Genomic DNA, 17,728 nt, shown 5'->3' with positions numbered 1-17,728 from the left:
GGGTTGTGAGTTCAATCCTTGAGGGGGCCATTTAGGGATTTGGGGCAAAAATCTGTCTGGGGATTGATCCTGCCTTGAGCAGGGGGTTGGACTAGATGTCCTGAGGTCCCCGACATTCTATGATTACACCCACTTCCTTGCGAAAAAAAAACTCCTTTCCCACCTAGTGCCTGATAGCTTATGTTAATACACGATCTTCCTCCCCACTATAATGTGCCATACACACTGCACCCCACAAATGGTATATGTCAGTGTGCCCATGTGTTGGACAAAATGCAATAACTTAACAAAAGCCAATGTGTCTCGTTCCCTACTCAATGTCTGTTCTTTTATCACCTAGGGTTCCGGGATTCTCCTCTTAGAAAATGACTCTGTTTATGAAGGCAACTTCACAAGAGATCTGACATTTGTTGGAAAGGTGAGCTACTTGCCTACCCTGCTGTGTTACTGCTAACTTTCAAGAAAGCTGGCACGCCTGTCCATCAACGTTCATACCTTTTTTCCTATTAGTTACAGCTCCTTTTATCACACTAGAAACTTTACAACAAAGGGTTAGCATGGTCCCGTGTTTTCTGTGATTCTGCAGCTGCAGAATCAGATGCAACCTTTGTTTTTTAAGTTTCTAACTGTCATGGTGGCTTAGAGAACCCCACAAACTGGAACAGTGCAAACACAATGCTTTGGTACCGGTGTCTGCACTAGCCTACAACAATAGCTCAGAGGTGTGAGCAGCCCCATTTGTTTCAACAGCTTCACTTTGAAACATGAAGATGACCATTTAAATCAACACGTTAAAGCATTTCACTGATGAGCATGAACAAATATACAGCTAAGGCGCTTCTCCATAATCCTCCAACTTGTTACAAAAATCCGTGCCAGGTCACACAAGGAATGTGAGGGTAGTATCACCGTGACTTTAATATAGTGACTTACAATCCATATCGTGGTGCTCAATAACGCATGCTAAGCATGGATCTTTGTCTCCTTCTAGTGGCTAGTCCACAAGAGGTTGACGGGTCTGCCACATCTTACAGCTAGCGTACTAGGGTTGAGTTTGCCTAAGTCCAACTAAAGCACTTAGACACAACTACCACTGAAATTAATGTTGGGTTTGAAAAGGTCCTTACTTGGGATCAAGCAGGCCTTGATCCCTGGTTCACATCCTAAGAAGGGCTGGCTCTACTGAATTACTTAGTTGCTGAGCTCATTAAACCTCCTAGCCTGAATCAAGCTACCACAGAACTTCCCATCTGCCACCCCAGAGTGCTGCAGAATCCAGAGACCTTGTCTCACAGAACAGCGCTTACCTGGGTAGTAAAAAGCACTCAAAAGGGCTCCATTCTTGCAAGCTTTCCAGGCGCACATTTTCCTGTGCTCACCTCACTACTCCAATGATGCCAAGCCCGCTGGTGCCTTAAGGAACAGGGGAGAAACTAAACCAGAATTAGACTTCCAGATTGTATATTCACTGTATCTTGGCGATGTGAGCCATCTCTCTAGGTTTAGGCCAGGAACTTCAGGGCAATGACTAATACCTAGTCCTACTTGCCGTATTGGACCCATGCATTTCTAGCTGGATTTCCACATCCAGAGTCCTATCAGTATGGGCCGTGTCACTCGAGTCAAATGGACTTCTGTCTCTTGGCTCCTGGGATCTCCTGTCTTCGTGACGTTCTCTGGCATTGGGAGTGCTTTCAATGTATAGCCCTTCTAGTGGAAATAACCTTCTTAGACTTCCTTTTAGGGATCGTTCCTGCTTGTGGGCTTCACGAGAGGGGGGGTTGGAACCTTATCCAACCTCCTGCCAAGCGAGAGCTCAATAGAATAACCCCATTATTTTTTTGTTTTAGGGAAAGCTGACCTTTTCCAATGGCTTCACTCTGGAGGGCACCTTTAGTAACAAATCAGGCCAAGGGCTTCAGACGCAAGGAATCCTGAACACTTCCAGCGACCAGCAAGATGCCTCCATAACCAAAGTGTGAGTGGCCGTAAATAACTCTGATTTGTATTCCATTAGCACCGACTGAATCCCCACGGTGCTAGGCTCTGTACATCTAAATAAGACAGCCCTTACCCTGGAGAGTGGAGTCTAAATAAGCAAGGATGGCCAAAGGAGAAAGAGAACCCTCCCCCACTCTTACAGATGAGGCTCTGATGTGCAGATGAATGACTTTCCTAAAGCCACCTACAGAGCCTGAGGGAGATTTGATCCCAGGATTTGATCCCATCTTGAGTCCAAGCCAGTGCCTTAAGAACAAGAGCATCCTTTCCTCAAAGTCTTGAGGGTTTTTTGAGGCGCAATTTCTAGCCGTACATCCCATTAGGAAAAGCCTGCTACCTAGAAGGATTGTGAAGCACTGGAGCAGGTTGCCTGGGGAGGCTGTGGTCTCTCTGTCACTGAAGGTTTTTAAGAACATGTTCAACACCTGGCAGGGATAGCCTAAGTATACTTGGTCTTGGAGTAGATGAGGTCTGGAGGGTCCCTTCCCCCCACCCCTACATTTCTATGATTCACAAAAAAGGGGGAAGGAGGTCCAATATTTGACCCACTCCCTGCCCCCTTCTTGATACTCATGCTTGCAGTGTACTGCCAGATGTGGCGGGGAGTTAGAAGGGACAGTGATCCAAGGACAGAGCGACAGCATGTGAATTGCTTAGCAGGGCATGGCTGGCTCGAATTAGGAAGCACCGTGGGTAGGCTGAAATATCTTACTGGGTGGCCAGAGCTCTATTTTCCTACGCAGCAGTCGCTCCCTGACAGGTGACCACATGAAAGCAGACGGTAATTCTGACTTGAACCCAATGGGCGGATTCCTACAGCACCTGTTGCAAGGCCCCCAGCAGCAGAGCCCTCTGTAGAGGGGTGTGAGATGCTCACAACTTCCCTCTCCACCAGGGAGACCCATATGGAGCCAACTGAGAGTGGCGGAGGCAGCTGGGTGATGCACGTTGCAGCAGGGAAGTTCTGGATCAGTCTCAGCCACAATGTTCCCGAGTTGACCTCTCTTGATACAACCCAGGAATTAAGGCAGCAGTTGGAATGCCGCCAGCCTTCCCCTGAGATGAATTCCTGGACATGCAGCCCAGCTACACCATTTCCTTCTCCCCAGGAGGTTTCCTCTCCACTTCTGGCTGGTTCCTCCACGCCGCAAGAGCCAATCCTGTTTCCTCTGCTTGTATAGCAGCAGCTACCAGCAGATGTAGCTGGCCTGGCTCTGTTACCAGCCGCTTCCTGAGGCTCTTAGGCGAAGAGCCTCTATATCTGCAGAAGCAGCTGTAAGCAAGAAGGAGAGTGCACAATGTGTGCCTAGTCTACCCTAGACCACCAATAGTCCATGTGCCAAGCTTTGGGACCCCCTGGCCAAATGCATCTCATTGCCAGCAAAATAAATCCAAGTTGACCTCTGCTGAACTTTGCTCCTTGTTACATGCCCCAGCGGTGTTGTGCTAGTGGCTGGGGCGGGAGAAACTGTGTTCACGAGATGATTAGAAGGGGCGGTCGGTGGCAATGTAGGGAGTGGGGACGGAAGCAAGGCGTAACTTCATCTTTGTTGTGTAGTCAGCTGGGTCTTGATGAGTTCCCGGTGGAGAAGAGATGGCAGGGTATCTACGACCAGTTTCTGGGATTCCTCCACTCTGGCTGCAAAGAAGAAATGGAGGAGTCCTTCACCGGGTTCCATATACAGACAAGCAAGGAGCTGCGCAAGTCTCAGGAGTACCTCTTCTGCCAAAGGTGACAACTGGCTTGTCCCGGTGCAATGGGCTAGTGCGTTCAATTTTGGGGTTCAAGTCTTGACCTCGGGTTGTCCAGTCACTCCTGCGAGCCTGTCTATGGGTGGCATTGCCTCGCCGAGGCAGGTGTGTTCCGTCAGGCTAGAACCTGACACTTCCTCATGATTACTGTGCAGCTTATACCTGTCCAACGCCGGTGTTCACCAAACACAACGGTGCTTCTCGGGGGAGAATTCAAGAGATTCAGCTGGTCAAGCTTGTCTTATACCCTGATTGATATGGTATTGGGAGGGATCTCGGTGTCTCATTGGCTGGTTTAAGCCCCCTAAGAATGACTTGGCCATTAAATGATGCTTCAGAGGGAGTGGGAAAGGTGGAAAAATAACTCCATATAAATGAAGTAATTTGGGGAGAGAGTCATTGAGGGAGACCATGAACGCAAAGGGTGGGGAGTTGACTCTCCTCTGCCTTGTGAATCTGTTCATCCTGTGCCAAGGGTAACACATGATTACACACAGCGCAAGGTAGGTGGCAGTTAGGCCCAAGGGCTGAACAACTCCTCCTCCGTCACCCTTGTACTTGTTTTCCTCCCTCGCAGGGGGCCCGAGGATGTCTCTGGGAAGATGGAGGATGTCCTTGAAGAACTAGTTCAGCATCAGGAGCTGGAGTCACTCCAGTGTTATTTACAAAAGGTACCCCTCAAAATGCACTGTGCGCCAAGGCTCTGGAGCACCCAGAAATGGGAGGCGCCCACCACACAAAAGGAACATGGTCCCTGTCCTGTAGAACACGTACATTAGGGCTCCAGTCCTGCAAACTGTCCATGCAGGCCGAGCGCCACTGGATCTACACTGAGCTGGGCCGGAGCTAGCGTAACATAAGTGAGGGTCCTAAACAGAAGAGGTGGGGTGGGGATGGGACAGGAACGATGAGGTGACAGATCCTGTGGCTGCTCTGCCAGTTACAGACCCATTCCAGAGGCTTATGATCACTTGTTTGCTTTTCCTCCCCTTCAAGTAAAACTCGGCTCGCTGGCTGCTGAGTCCCTGCAATCAGAGAGCTGAGCGTGAAGACATAAACCCGGCCATGCCTTAAGTAGTACCTAGAGACCCCCTGACTGGGAAGTCCCCATCTTCTGTAACTCCCTCTGAAACAACCACTCTTTTTCTCCAGTGACTGGGGAAAACCAGGCACTCTAACCAATCCACAGCCAGTAACCCCCAGAGTTTTCTCTTCTGAGTGCTACGCGAGCTGTGGTGCTGGTGAAGAAAAGGGTTAGCTGGGCTGCCTTGGAGACTGAAGCTTCACCTCTAGCCTCCCAGCACAGGTTGTGGCAGTACAAGTCTACTGTTGTGTTGGAAGGACTAGCCCCAAGCGGTAATTCAGTCTCCTTCATCCCTTGACTTCTGCTGAGAGAGCCTGACCTTACTTCCCACTGAAGGTCAATGGCAAAATGCTATTTGTATAGTCGTAGTGCTTAGAGGCACCAATTGTTACCCTTCAGTGCGAGCAGGATTGGGTCAAGAGAATAGCAGCATTTTCCAATAGGATATGGACCTAAACAATATCCTGCCTAGCCACCATAAGGCCCTGGCTAGAGGTCGAGCTGGGTGGCTCTCCATCCGCAGGGAGGCTACGTCCCTTTGGGATTTGCCCGGATATGGACCAAGGCCCACCGGCTCATCTTCCCTCGGCTGAATTGTCTCACTGGCTAATCTACGGCTTGGTTTTGAAGGCCCTCTCCTGCCAGTCCGAAGGGAGGACTCACCCTGGCAATCCATCCCTTAAATGCAGAACTTTCCTCCACTGTCTTGCAGGCTTTTAAGTCTTCCCTGCACCCGCTAGGAAAGCTGTTGAAGGCCCTGACGTTCGCTTTTCAGGCTACATACTCTGGGATCGGGGCAAACAAGCACCTACTGAACATGGCCCAAGAGGAGGTCAAGTACTATGCCAAGAAAATATGGGAGCTTTACCAGTAAGTCCAGTGTGTAATTGGCTTCCATGCAATCATATGCTAGTGAGGAACACTTGCTAGATAGGCAATCTAATTCATTCTTTGGGGGGCTAGGCCCTGGATTAGTGCATCTAGTACTTCTGTGCAATCCAGTTTCTTTCCATCAGAAAGTTTACTTCAGAGGTTTATCTCTTTAGGTGTTACTGCCTATGACTCTCATCACTGTAGTACCTAGGTAAACGTACTCCCTTTTACTCCATATACAATCTTAGTGACCTAGGTCTTGCCAGCCTGGATCAGATGCATGGTCCATCTAGACAATTTCTTCTCTCTGGCAGTGACCAGCAACCGATACTTCAGAGGAAGGGGTGAGAAATGCCATAGTGGGCAGATGTGGGGTAATTTGCCCCCATGAAGTCTCATGAACTATAGCTGAAGGAAATCCTATTGTGAAAAATGACTATGGGAAAAACATAGCTCTGTCTTAATCAACCAATCTGTTTTGTGTATTCAAGGGTGTGTCTCTTCACCCTAATGCCTTCAGAAAAGCGGTTTTGTCTTTTTTACTCCTGTGCAATTGGCAGAGCCAACACAACTTGCAGAATGGGTTGGATTCTGTTCCTCCTTGTGCATCAACAGGCTGGCTTACTAAGATCCAGTCTGTTACGGCTGTGTGAACCCACTGAAAATGGCTGCATGGCCTTACTTCATTTTCAGACCCTTTCTTACTGGTGATGGGTGAGGAGGAAGAACCCAGCTTGGCTGGCTGTGTCCAGGGCTGGCCACTCAAAAACCCTCTAACTGTAAATGGAACCGATTTGGCTTAGGAAATATTGAGACCGAAGTCCCTTGATGCCATTTTTAGTTGCCTTTCAGAATAGAGCTGCACTATTTTGCAATTGACTTGTTAGGCTCACAGGTGAATGGACGAATTGTCCAGAACAAGAAGCTTTTGGACGTCTTATTCCTTGAGCCCATACACTGTCTAGGGAAACACAGAGCTATTGCTGATCTGAGATGGGAGTGGCAGCCCTACAAATGGGATTGCTTTAGACCGCGTTAAAGTGCCTTGGAAAAGCATTAAAGTGGAATTGGAAAAGGTTCAGAAAAGGGCAACTAAAACGGTTAGGGTATGGAACAGCTTCCGTATGAGGAGAGATTAAGAGTGGGACCTTTCAGCTTGGAAAAGAGACATCTAAGGGGGTTATGATAGAGGTCTATACAATCTTGACTGGTGTGGAGAAAGTGAATAAGGGAAAGGTTATTTACTCCTTCTCGTAACAAGAACTAGGGGACACCCAATGAAGTGAATAGGCAGCAGGTTTAAAACAAACGTGGGGCAGTACGTCACACAATGCACAGTCAACCTGTGGAACTTTTTGCCAGGGGATGATGTGAAGGCCAAAAGTCTAGTGGGTTCAAAAAACTAGATAAGTTCATGGAGGTTAGGTCCATCGCTGGCTGTTAGTCAAGATGGGCAGGGATGCAACACCATGTTCTGAGTGTCCTAGCCTCTGTTCACCAGAAGCTGGGAATGGACGACAGGGGATGGATCACTCGATGGTTGCTCTCTTCTGTTCGTTCCCTCAGAAGCACTTAGCACTGGCCACTGTCAGAAGACAGGATACTGGGCTAGATGGACCATTGGTCTGACCCAGTATCGCCATCCTTATGTTATGTTGCCTCTTCTAGAGACTTAATTCTTTCCCAGCTGGATTCCTTATGGACATTGCTAGAATGAGTTTCTGTATCACCAATGTAATACATTCCTCTGTTGTGAGCTGGCACTTAAGCCTACAGAGTATCTTCAAGTATTAAACCCTTCGCAGCAGTGGTTTCTGTGCAAAGTATGGGTGCCCCCAGTCCAGAGATCTAAAATAATTCTCTAGAACAAGTCATTCCATCTTCAATGAAGTATCCACTCATTTTGAATGCACTAAGTAAGCTGTTTGCCTCTCCTGTACTGTTACTATTATAGCTGCCAATTTTGCAGGGGGAAAAGATCTGGCTAATGCTAACTAGTGAATGACTGAGTTACCCTTGAAAATGAGAAGCTAAATCTTCTACTTGCCTTTCAGGGGTTTACTACATCTGGCATTGGAGCAGAAAGGCCAACCGCTGGCAGAGACAGAAGATGGAGAGAAAAGGTGGCTGGGATTAATGGTCATTTGGTTATAACGCCATATCTGTTTTACCTCTTCTGAAGAAACATTAGGCATGGAGACCATCCTGTTTCCTAGCCTTCGGTTGTGGCAATAAATCCACGTAGCTGGTGCAGCCACACCTAGGGTACGTCTATACTTACCTCCGGGTCCGGCGGTAAGCAATCGATCTTCTGGGATTGATTTATCTCGTCTTGTCTACACGCGATAAATTGATCCCGGATCGATCCCGGAAGTGCTCGCTGTCGATGCCGGTACTCCTCTCGCGGAGCAGGAGTATGCGGAGTCGACGGAGGAGCCTGCCTGCCGCGTCTGGACCCATGGTAAGTTCGAACTAAGGTACTTCGACTTCAGCTATGTTATTCACATAACTGAAGTTGCGTATCTTAGTTCGAAGTGGGGGCTTAGTGTGGACCAGGCCTTAGGGGAAAAACTGTGCTAACACATTTTCACTCATTCCCACCTTATGGACTAGACACCGTGTTAGTTCGGACATTGGATGTGAGCTCAGAAACCACTGACGGAGAGAGAGCTCTGAAACATCAGAGGAAACAAAACCTCTCCCAACACCTAAATGAGTCACCTGGTTGAGCATTGCATTATGTGGGGTAAAAAGGATGAACGATTCCTTCCTGACCTCTATAGACCATGTCCTGCAGCCTGAGATCTGATTACTCCGATCTTAACTACTACAAATGTTCTATCCTATATTGGTCGCAAAATTATCCAGTCGCAGCATTGGACTCTAGGAAGAGGGGAGTGGGGAGAAAGACAGACACATCTTTAAGGTGTTATATGTTGAGCCTTAACCTGTGTCCTGTGTGGACACAACCTTTAACAAACAGATACCAACAATCAGTAGGGCTCATCTTTTGCTTTCCTCTCTAACTCAGTGACCTGAATGCATACAGAGTGATTCTGCCTCTGATCCTGCCCTGTTTCTATCCGGAGCTCTTCATGCTGTACATGCTCTATCATGAGAAGGAAGATGACCTCTACTGCCAGGGGATTGTGGACCTGAGTTTATTTCCTGACATTAAGCTGCTAGAGGTCCTGGATGTACAGAAGTGAGTAACCCAGCACTGAACAAATTCCCAAAACAGCTGGGAGAACACACTCTGCAGAGAAAAGTTCTGATGGGGGTGGGAAGCAAGAACTCACCAATGGACCCTATGGTTCCAGTACTCCTCATTCGTCCTAGTGCTTAAACTCTTCTTGGGCAGCAATGTCAATCCCTTGATGAAGTTCCTGTAATATACAGTACTTTCTTACAGGTCAGGAGTACTCTTAAAAGGCCAGGACTTTAATTTCCCATGCTGAGCTTGTTCCCTTCCTTTCTGGATGTCTCTCTTGAGCAAGAGTCTTTCCAGTTGCTTTACCAAGTGACTGGTTTACTTCAAGTAAGAAGGGTCCCACAGCAGCATATGGAGAATGGTGATTCACAATTGAAAGGAGCAACATGCTGTGGCATAAGCCTGACTCTCCACTCTGTTACAACCGGTTCTTAAAGTGGGGTTGTTCAGTTAATCCAACCATTACTGGTTCCAGGCCAGTGCTAGAGTGGAGAATCGGAACTCATAAGTCTACGTCCATGGTGGTGATTCCACCAAGAGCAAGGGTTTGTCAGGGCAAATGGGTGAGTGAGAATTTAGACACTAACATGGGGATGGGGTAGATCTGCACGTCATAACTGCTCGGTCTTCATCTCATTTCAGACACCTGTGGCCCCTCAAAGATCTCACCCTAACGACCAATCAGGTAAGTAGCAGTCCTGGGATAGATCCTCAGAGCAAACTGGAGTAGCTGCTCCAACTACAGTGAAAATGCTTAAACTAATGGGGCCAGGCTGAATTACATCAGGTGAAGATCTGGGCCTTTGTATTTAGATGTGTCAAATAACACATCAGTAGCAGATCATGTACATGAGAGCATTGGATCCAATAGATGCAGGATACAGAAAAGATATGGACAATAGACTTCAAGTATTATCAATAAAACTTCTATCTTCTAAGTAGAAGGCATTTCCACTCTGTTGCAGGAGTTTCTCTATCCTGTATTATGACAGTTCATAGACGCTCCAGTGCTAAGTACTAATTTTCTTCCTGTCCTAAATGGTTGCACAGGGTTGTTGCATGATGCTAAACATCTGCATTCCACTCTAGAGGTTTGCTCGGTCCAAACTTTAAAATCCAGCCTGGACCCAAACCTGAGCCAAGCACAGCCGACCTGAGACTTGTCTTCAGAACTGACCTGACCTAAACCTGTTAGTGCAACCACCTTATCCTTGGGGCTTGGCCTGGTGGGGGCTCCCTGTGCCCACAGTCTTCTCCAGCTGCCTTCTGTCCGTGGGGTCAGGCTGATGGCTGCATGCCCCGTTCCTGCCATTTGTTGCCATCTGGCACTGTGCACTGCAGAGTGAGTGTGCAGACCAGTCACTGTGCCTCACACCGCAGCACCCTGGTCAGTGCACACAGGGTCTGGTCATGTTGCAATGTCTGCTCCGTGGGTAGCTGCATTTCATTAGTGAATAGATTGCTGCTGATGAAGTCCTCTGGGAGGAAAGGCAATCTATAGAAATTATTCTATAATATGTGCTTTGCTGAATCATGGGGTTTCAAAGACCTCCTAAGCTTCCCAAATGACTGTACCAGCACAGACAAAATGCACAGACAGTTCTGTGTGGCTCGAAAACGTGTCTCTTTCACCAACAGACGTTGGTCCAACAAAAGACATGACCTCCCTCCACCTTGTGTCGCTAGTAACCTGGGACTGACACGGCCACAACTACATGCGTACTAATGCAAACACTTATCTGCCTTTCAGAGACGTTCTCTTGTCAAAGACAAGTGCTTCCTTTCTGCTACGGAATGTCTGCAAAAGTTGATGTAAGTGGCCTTCTGTGATTTTTTTTTTTTTTTTTTTTTTACTCATGCCTAAGCAGGGTTGGATGACATGGTCATTAAGATACCTGAGCTCTCCGTCTAGGCCAGCGCTAGGGGAGAGCCTTCCTGAAAAATATTCGCATAGACTCAGGGCGAGTGACTAATGCTGAGAGCTTGAGGAGACATAAGCTCTATTTGTGCAATGCCACAGTGGAGAGAGACCTTCCTGACCTCATCCTGGTAATCCCTTTAGATCATGAAGTCTTGTCTTAGTTCAGGCAACTGGCCTTCTCCATTCAAAAGACTGACACTCTTATTCTGCTTTGAGGTATCTCAGTAATGCCACTTCTCGCCTCTTAGCTGGGTAGCCCGGGGCTTCTTTCTCAGTGTATCTTTATATTGGCAGCACTACTGTGGACCCCCGGGAAAAGCTGGAGATCCTTCAGAAGACCTATGAGGAGATAGAGACCACGGTGTCACGAGTAGTGGAGAGGGACTATAAACTCCCAATGGATGACCTCTTGCCGCTGTTGATGTATGTTGTATCACGGGCCAGGTAAGAGAGAGAGAGATTCATGTTTACCACTGCTAATATAAAGCAGAGTGTCTCTTGCGTATGTGTAATCCACACACCTTCTGGGTGTGGTGTTCTGTCCCAGCTAGTGGCACTGAGACCACTTAGAGAGAGATTAATGAGTTTGCTCTTCAGCCTTAGCTAACCGCCCGTTGGATCTTCGCTCATGCGGTAGAGGCTCATGCCCTAAGCTCCAGAGGTCCCCGGTTTGATCCCGCCCACTGGGGTCTGTTGGTGTTACATATGCTCCGTTAGGGCTGGCTGAAACTGTTTAATGGGAAATTTGGGGGTTTGATTAAATGAAGTATTTTGTGAGGTCTGTTTTCACACTAGGAAAAAAAAATCAAAATTGTCCATGGAGAATGAAGTATTTTGGCCAATATCCTGAAACTTAGATTTGGAGATGCAGTGCCTTGTGGGAGTTGTAGTTCAGTTACCTCATGTTCCTATCCTCTATGGGCTGGGTTCCCTGGCTGGACTACATTTTGCATGCTGGACAACCTCCCTCTCCAAGAGGGAACACCATGGTGTATCATGGCAGATGTAGTCTGACCAGGGAGCCTGACCTATAGAGGAGAATGGGAGCATGAAGTATGTGAACTACAACTCCCATGATGCACTGGCAGCATTTCCATACAGAAAAATTCAATGGTGAGTGGGAAAACTTTGACAAATGAGAGACTCTGACCAACTGTAATTATGAAGTGTCTCCATATGCCACTGAAAACCCGTACTGCACTGCAGATGGAAAAGGCCTTCTGCTCACCCTCACAGCCCATGTCTTCAGTAGCAAGTCACTGAGATGAAAGAGCCCAAAGAAGACTGCTGTAGTTACAGCACCCGACTAGGGATGAGGAGAACTGAGTTGAGTTCCTGTGTGACGTTGGGCTGTCTAACTCTTTCTGGGACTCTGTTCCAATCTGTAAAATGGATCTACTTCCTACTTTACTGGGATGTTGTGGTCTAATTCATGGCTGTGAGAGATTCTAAGCCTCTGGTAGGCGTCACTGAAATGCCTCGAAATTAAGCTTTACCAGTATAGAAATAGTCTTAAATTACTAGTTTTCTGTAAAGAGAAATTTGTTGCCTGCGCGGTCTTCATTAGCGCTGAATGAACCAGTTCAGATTCGGTAAGAATGGAGCTGCACTTTTCTGTGAGGTTTGCAAGTGAACTCTCTCTCTCTCTCCACTCCTTGCACACGTCTGTGCTTCCTGGTTACGCTACCGGTCCTTATTGTACTGTGTGCCACATAAGCAAAAGCAAGAAGCTTTGGGAATCTCAGATTCTGGCCCTGAGACCTAGAGATGGGGAAAAAAACAGGATCATACATTTGATAAGGCTGCCCCCACCTGAAATGGGTACGATGAGCATTGTCCCCCAAGTGCAGATGTGGAAACCGAGGCACAAATGTTAAGGGCTTGAATTTTCTTAGGTTCTGAACATCCAAAAGATCAGGTGCTTTGCACCTCCAAAAATCAGACTTCACTAGCTCAAGGCCACAGAGGAAATTGATTCAGTGAATTAGAACTGGGTTCTTATCCCAGTTCTCACACCAGACCCTGATTATTGGATCATCACTGCCCCGTAGGGAAGTTGCCTGCTAAGTCCAAGATATTTGTGTCTGAGGAGTCATTTGAAGGATGGCCACTATTTTTGTTTTCTAGAATACAACATCTAGGAGCTGAGATACATCTGATCAGAGATTTGATGGACCCTACCAATGAAGGAGGGATGTATGACTTTCTCTTAACAGCACTGGAGGTAAGGGAGAGGTTTCTAACAATGAAGTTAGATTGTAGCAGGCAAGGCTGCTTAAAGAGTAAGAAACTATTCAAGTAATGGCCCTGTTGACCAAAGAAGTTGTGGGAGTAGCTTTACTGTGGATTGCTGACTGGCAGCTATTTTATCAGACTTAGGGTACATCTACACTTACCTCCGGGTCCAGCGGCAGGCAATCGATGTTCTGGGATCGATTTATCGCGTCTGGTCTAGACACGATAAATCAATCCCGGATCGATCCCGGAAGTGCTCGCCGTCGACGCCGGTACTCTAGCTCGGCGATAGGAGTACGCGGCATCGACGGGGGAGCCTGCCTGCCGCGTCTGGACCCGCGGTAAGTTTGGACTAAGGTACTTTGAATTCAGCTACGTTATTAACGTAGCTGAATTTGCGTACCTTAGTCCGAAGTGGGGGGTTAGTGTGGACCAGGCCTAAGGTACTGAATCACCTGCATGGAGCTGAATTGGTTTTTTTTGTTTCCTTCTCCCCCCCTCCCCAAAAAATTGGGGTCTGAAAGAACTTCCTCACACAGTGGCAGGAATCCTGTGGGAGGAGGTCTGCTCCTGGAGCATTGATTGATCAGCCTTCAGGGTTAGTTGGATAGATCACGGGACTAGGTGGCTGTTATTGCAGCCGGAGAAGCATTGGTGGACCATGGTCTGTACGTTAATTTGGTGTGTAGATGTTGGTAGTTAAACAATTTTCCCTCCTTACCCTGTTGACCAGCTCCAGAGTGAACATGTTTAATGTGTTTCTTTGTAGCTTCCAGTTGTAGTCCGTTTGCTTTAGGGAGATGTTCTGGCCTCAATGTACATTCATGAGACCATAATTTTGTCCAAAAGCGCTCTCTCAAATGAACACACACACTTCTCCTTACTGATTCTGCTCTTTCTTCTCCAGTCGTGTTACGAGCACATTCAAAAAGATATGAGGCTGCATCAAAGGGAGACCTGGCACATGGCACGTGATCCTTGACCTTCACAATCCAGAGGACATCTGGTTCATGCACTTTGATGACCGTACACTGTTAGGAGGTGAAGAGGGAATTGAGTCACTGCTGTTGTAGTTCACTTTCCAATGGGAAGAATGTTTGTTCTAGACCAAGGCTTTTTATTTTAAAGTACAAAACAGCTAGTGTCTGGACTTGTGGTGATGCTTGCCATCTACAAGGAGCAAGATCCTTCCTCAACCTCTAACATCTTTTGCCCTTGACAAAACCTGGTCCTGCGTTCCTCTGTCTGACGTGAATAAAGCAAAATATGGTTTTTATTGGGCCATCCATAACATTGCAGCCCAACTCTAATCCACACAGTTGGATATTGACCTTTAAATCTTCAATTTTCAGCTAGTGTTCTGTGCAAACCCCAGGCCTTCCATTTTTCAGCATAAACCATTTTGTGGCCTTTGCCAAAAACTTCTCACCCTACAGATTAATCCTATTTTTCTGCATTTTACAAGTCTGCCTCTGCTCCATGACCTCATTTAACTTCCTCCTGTTTTTGTTTGCATTTATTTTGCAAGGCCAAAATATCCTGGGGTGGATGTTTTGATTAAAAAAACCCTTAAAACCAAAATGTAACTCCTCTGCTTTGCCTGCATGGTCCTGTCTGATGGAATCAGCGGCACAGAGATAAGCAATCCTTTTCCATTTCCCCCCAATAACCTCTTCCCGGAGAAGTGAAGATACGTGTTGTATAGCGGAGTGACGGTTCTTGCCCCATTGTCCTTGCTAGACATGCCAAGCCAAATCCCATCTGCGCCATCACTGTCGCATTTTAAAGCTGCTATTGACTAACTTGATTTTTAGAGTACTTCAACTGTAATTATCAATATTTTTACATCCTGCTGAATCCTTTAATCTCAGGGATGTTACTCAGTAAACTTCCATGCCTTGTTGCAGATAGGAACCACTCAGTTCACCTGGCGTACATGGCACCAGGGGAACTACAACTGCCTTGCACTGAAAGACCTCTGAAACACTGCAGGGCAATTTAATTAAAAACAAATGTGGTCCCGCACTACAGGTTCTGTGGAAAAGCCGGGAGCTACTTAAAATGATGTCTTTAGGTGCTGACATGCTACCCTACTGACTCAATGGGGTGTAAATAGGACCGAATCAGACCCCATTATTTCTATGGTGTCTTTTTTTTTTTATTAAAAAGGTAAACTGTATCTAAATGTTGCACTCAAACTGAAATACACTAAATCTGAATGTCAGAGAGGTGCATATGAGAACAAAAGCTATATATATTTTAGAATAATTAAACGGTGGGTTTTAACCTGTTTTTTTTAAGATGTGGGACAGTGTGATATTGTAACTACATAAAACTATAGACTGCACCTAATTATCACAAGTATGTTTTAACTAAAGAGTACACTGGATGCAATTGTTAATATATTGATTTGGGGCTGTGTTTTTTACAGTAACTTTGTATTTAAATAAACCTGTTACATTTTTTTTGAAAGCCTCCCAAAATTATTTAAAGGATTTCTCGGCCCTTCTTGTGTTCTGTTTCAATACTGCGGCTATGCACCTTGCCCACCCCAAAAAGACACCCCATTCAGGCCCTTACCTCATTGAGTCCTACTCTCAGCCCAAACCACCTTCATCTGGACTCGCCATAGTGTCTGATTGCATAATCAAAACACTTCCTAATTTAGAATACTCTGACAGTGTCTATGGCACCCTGACTGCATGGGGATAAACTGGGTACCCTTAAACCAATTGCAGAGGATGTTGTGTTCCTATATGTCAGCTGTCATTCAACTACATGATAAAATGTGCCCTTTTGATTTGTTACATACTTAGCAACACCAAGCTTCAGCTGTGGTTACACTCCATACCATGTGCTTACACACTGCAAACACAAGTAGGGTGGCCTCTGTTATTCAACTGGAAACGGAGGCTTGGCACCTTTCAGGATCAGCCCTTCATGCTTTAAGGAAGGTTCTTGAGGTACGTACATTGGCCATTGTGAGCACAGGATTTTCTCACAAAAGATGAACTTGCATCTTAAGTGCTCCAGCATGCATCCACTTTAAAACCTGGTGGCTGGTGTGTAATTGACACCTTGCAACTAAACTTATCAACCTGTAACTACTGGCTTAGCACATCTTACTGCTGCAAAGCCACTGTGACTTCTACCACGGAGTTGCTTCAGTTGTATATCACTCATCAGGCTGTCAATTGCAGAATCTCTGTGCCGGATGGGAGACTGAGATACTAAGAACACCTCAGTCCCACCAGGTTCATTGTGCTGTAATAGCAACTCCTAACAGGCCTGACAAACTCACACCTAGCACACTGCTTTCATGGGAATTAGCCATAAAGAATGTCATGAGAGGTTTTCAATAAAAGCCGGGGTCACTCTTGTCATTACTATGACTGTGAAATATATGTACAGATACCATGCGTGAGAGACTGCAAATATGTTCCTAAAAATTTGAATCAAGGCAGGATTGACAGGTTTCTGGCAGCAAAGGACATATATTGCCCTGTGAACCGTGGCAAGCAGGTGAACTAAGCATTGTGAGCCAACACAATGGAAGCCCTGTCTCCAAGGTGCCACAAGTCCTCCTGTTCTTTCTGTGGATACAGACTAACACGGCTGCTACTCTGAAACCTGTTTGCATATAAAAGTCAACAGGAAGGTGTGAAGTCAGCACACCAGGAAATAAACCATAGGGTGCCATCTTGACTAGGAACAAACTGACATTGGGGAACATAAGGGAAAGACACCTCTTTATCCTGCACGTCAGGAAGTGCGATTATATTTCTGGGTTGGAAACACTGCAAGAAGGCAAGACTAGACTCTGTTTCAGCAGCTGGTTCGCACGTTAAGTTTAGTCTCTAGAAAGCATGTGTTGATTTAGTTTAGTAACCTGTTTCCATTATCCTTACACTCAACTTGTTACCTTTGATAAATGTGTTTGCGCTGTAAACAGCTGAGTGCTGGTGTGTTTATACAGCTGATCCTCAGTTGAATCAAACAAGTTCCTGTACATACGGTCTCCTTGGGGGCAGCAAATCCGGTATTTCTGTGAACAGCTGGTGCCAGGGCATGCTTCAATGGGACTGGGCTGTCCCTATTAAGCTGCAAAGCAAAGTGAGGGCTGGCATGGGCCTCAAGAGATTGTTTGCGTGCCTCACAAACTGGTGATGTCACACAGCTAACACCCAATTATGCACCAACAAAACTTCCTTCCTCTCTGGAGGCCCCGTGGCAGGAGCCAGCAGAGATCTCGGGGTGAATTTGTGGTTCCGGTGGTTGGAACCATCCTGTGTGCTCAGCTGACAAGTCCTATTGTGAACAGTCTTCCCTGGAATGCTTAATTCCCACAAGCATGGTAAAGAAAACCCACATGGTAAATACACCCCTAAGCCATAGCAAATGAATCTAGCTGGGTTTAGTCATGTTGCTTATTGAATACTACTGTGAGTGTGGTATAAGAACTTCTAGAGAACAGAAGAACAAGGTAGTCAAAGATAAAGACTGTAGGAGCAAGGTGAAGCATTACTTTCTAAGGTACTTGGCAAATATATACCTTGGATCACTGCACTCAATGGGAGCTGGAAATGCTGGGTAGCTAAGGTAGTAATTGGTATGTTGCAGGACTGGGTGCTTAATGGACTAAAATTTGCTC

At 46.5% G+C, this 17,728-nt stretch overlaps 1 protein-coding gene across 3 annotated transcripts in view; it reads left to right on the top strand.

The window, feature by feature from the left end:
• ALS2CL (ALS2 C-terminal like) overlaps positions 1–15,542 on the top strand; it is a 62,045-nt gene extending 46,503 nt beyond the window's left edge. For all 3 annotated transcript variants that reach the window (XM_054016731.1, XM_054016732.1, XM_054016730.1), the window contains exons 15-26: positions 341–418; positions 1,851–1,978; positions 3,560–3,733; positions 4,331–4,424; positions 5,550–5,707; positions 7,765–7,833; positions 8,742–8,915; positions 9,564–9,606; positions 10,672–10,733; positions 11,137–11,286; positions 12,970–13,066; positions 13,985–15,542. In XM_054016731.1, coding sequence (XP_053872706.1) covers positions 341–418; positions 1,851–1,978; positions 3,560–3,733; positions 4,331–4,424; positions 5,550–5,707; positions 7,765–7,833; positions 8,742–8,915; positions 9,564–9,606; positions 10,672–10,733; positions 11,137–11,286; positions 12,970–13,066; positions 13,985–14,059 — 1,302 coding nt within the window. In that variant the 3' untranslated portion in view covers positions 14,060–15,542. The remainder of the gene's footprint in view (positions 1–340; positions 419–1,850; positions 1,979–3,559; positions 3,734–4,330; positions 4,425–5,549; positions 5,708–7,764; positions 7,834–8,741; positions 8,916–9,563; positions 9,607–10,671; positions 10,734–11,136; positions 11,287–12,969; positions 13,067–13,984) is intronic.
• Positions 15,543–17,728: the final 2,186 nt, after the last annotated feature.

The sequence above is a fragment of the Malaclemys terrapin genome, chromosome 2 (assembly GCF_027887155.1).
Source record: "Malaclemys terrapin pileata isolate rMalTer1 chromosome 2, rMalTer1.hap1, whole genome shotgun sequence".
In the NCBI taxonomy this organism is placed as follows: domain Eukaryota; kingdom Metazoa; phylum Chordata; order Testudines; family Emydidae; genus Malaclemys; species Malaclemys terrapin.
The sequence above is the reverse complement of the archived record's forward strand: the minus strand, read 5'-3'. Positions and strand labels throughout refer to the sequence as shown.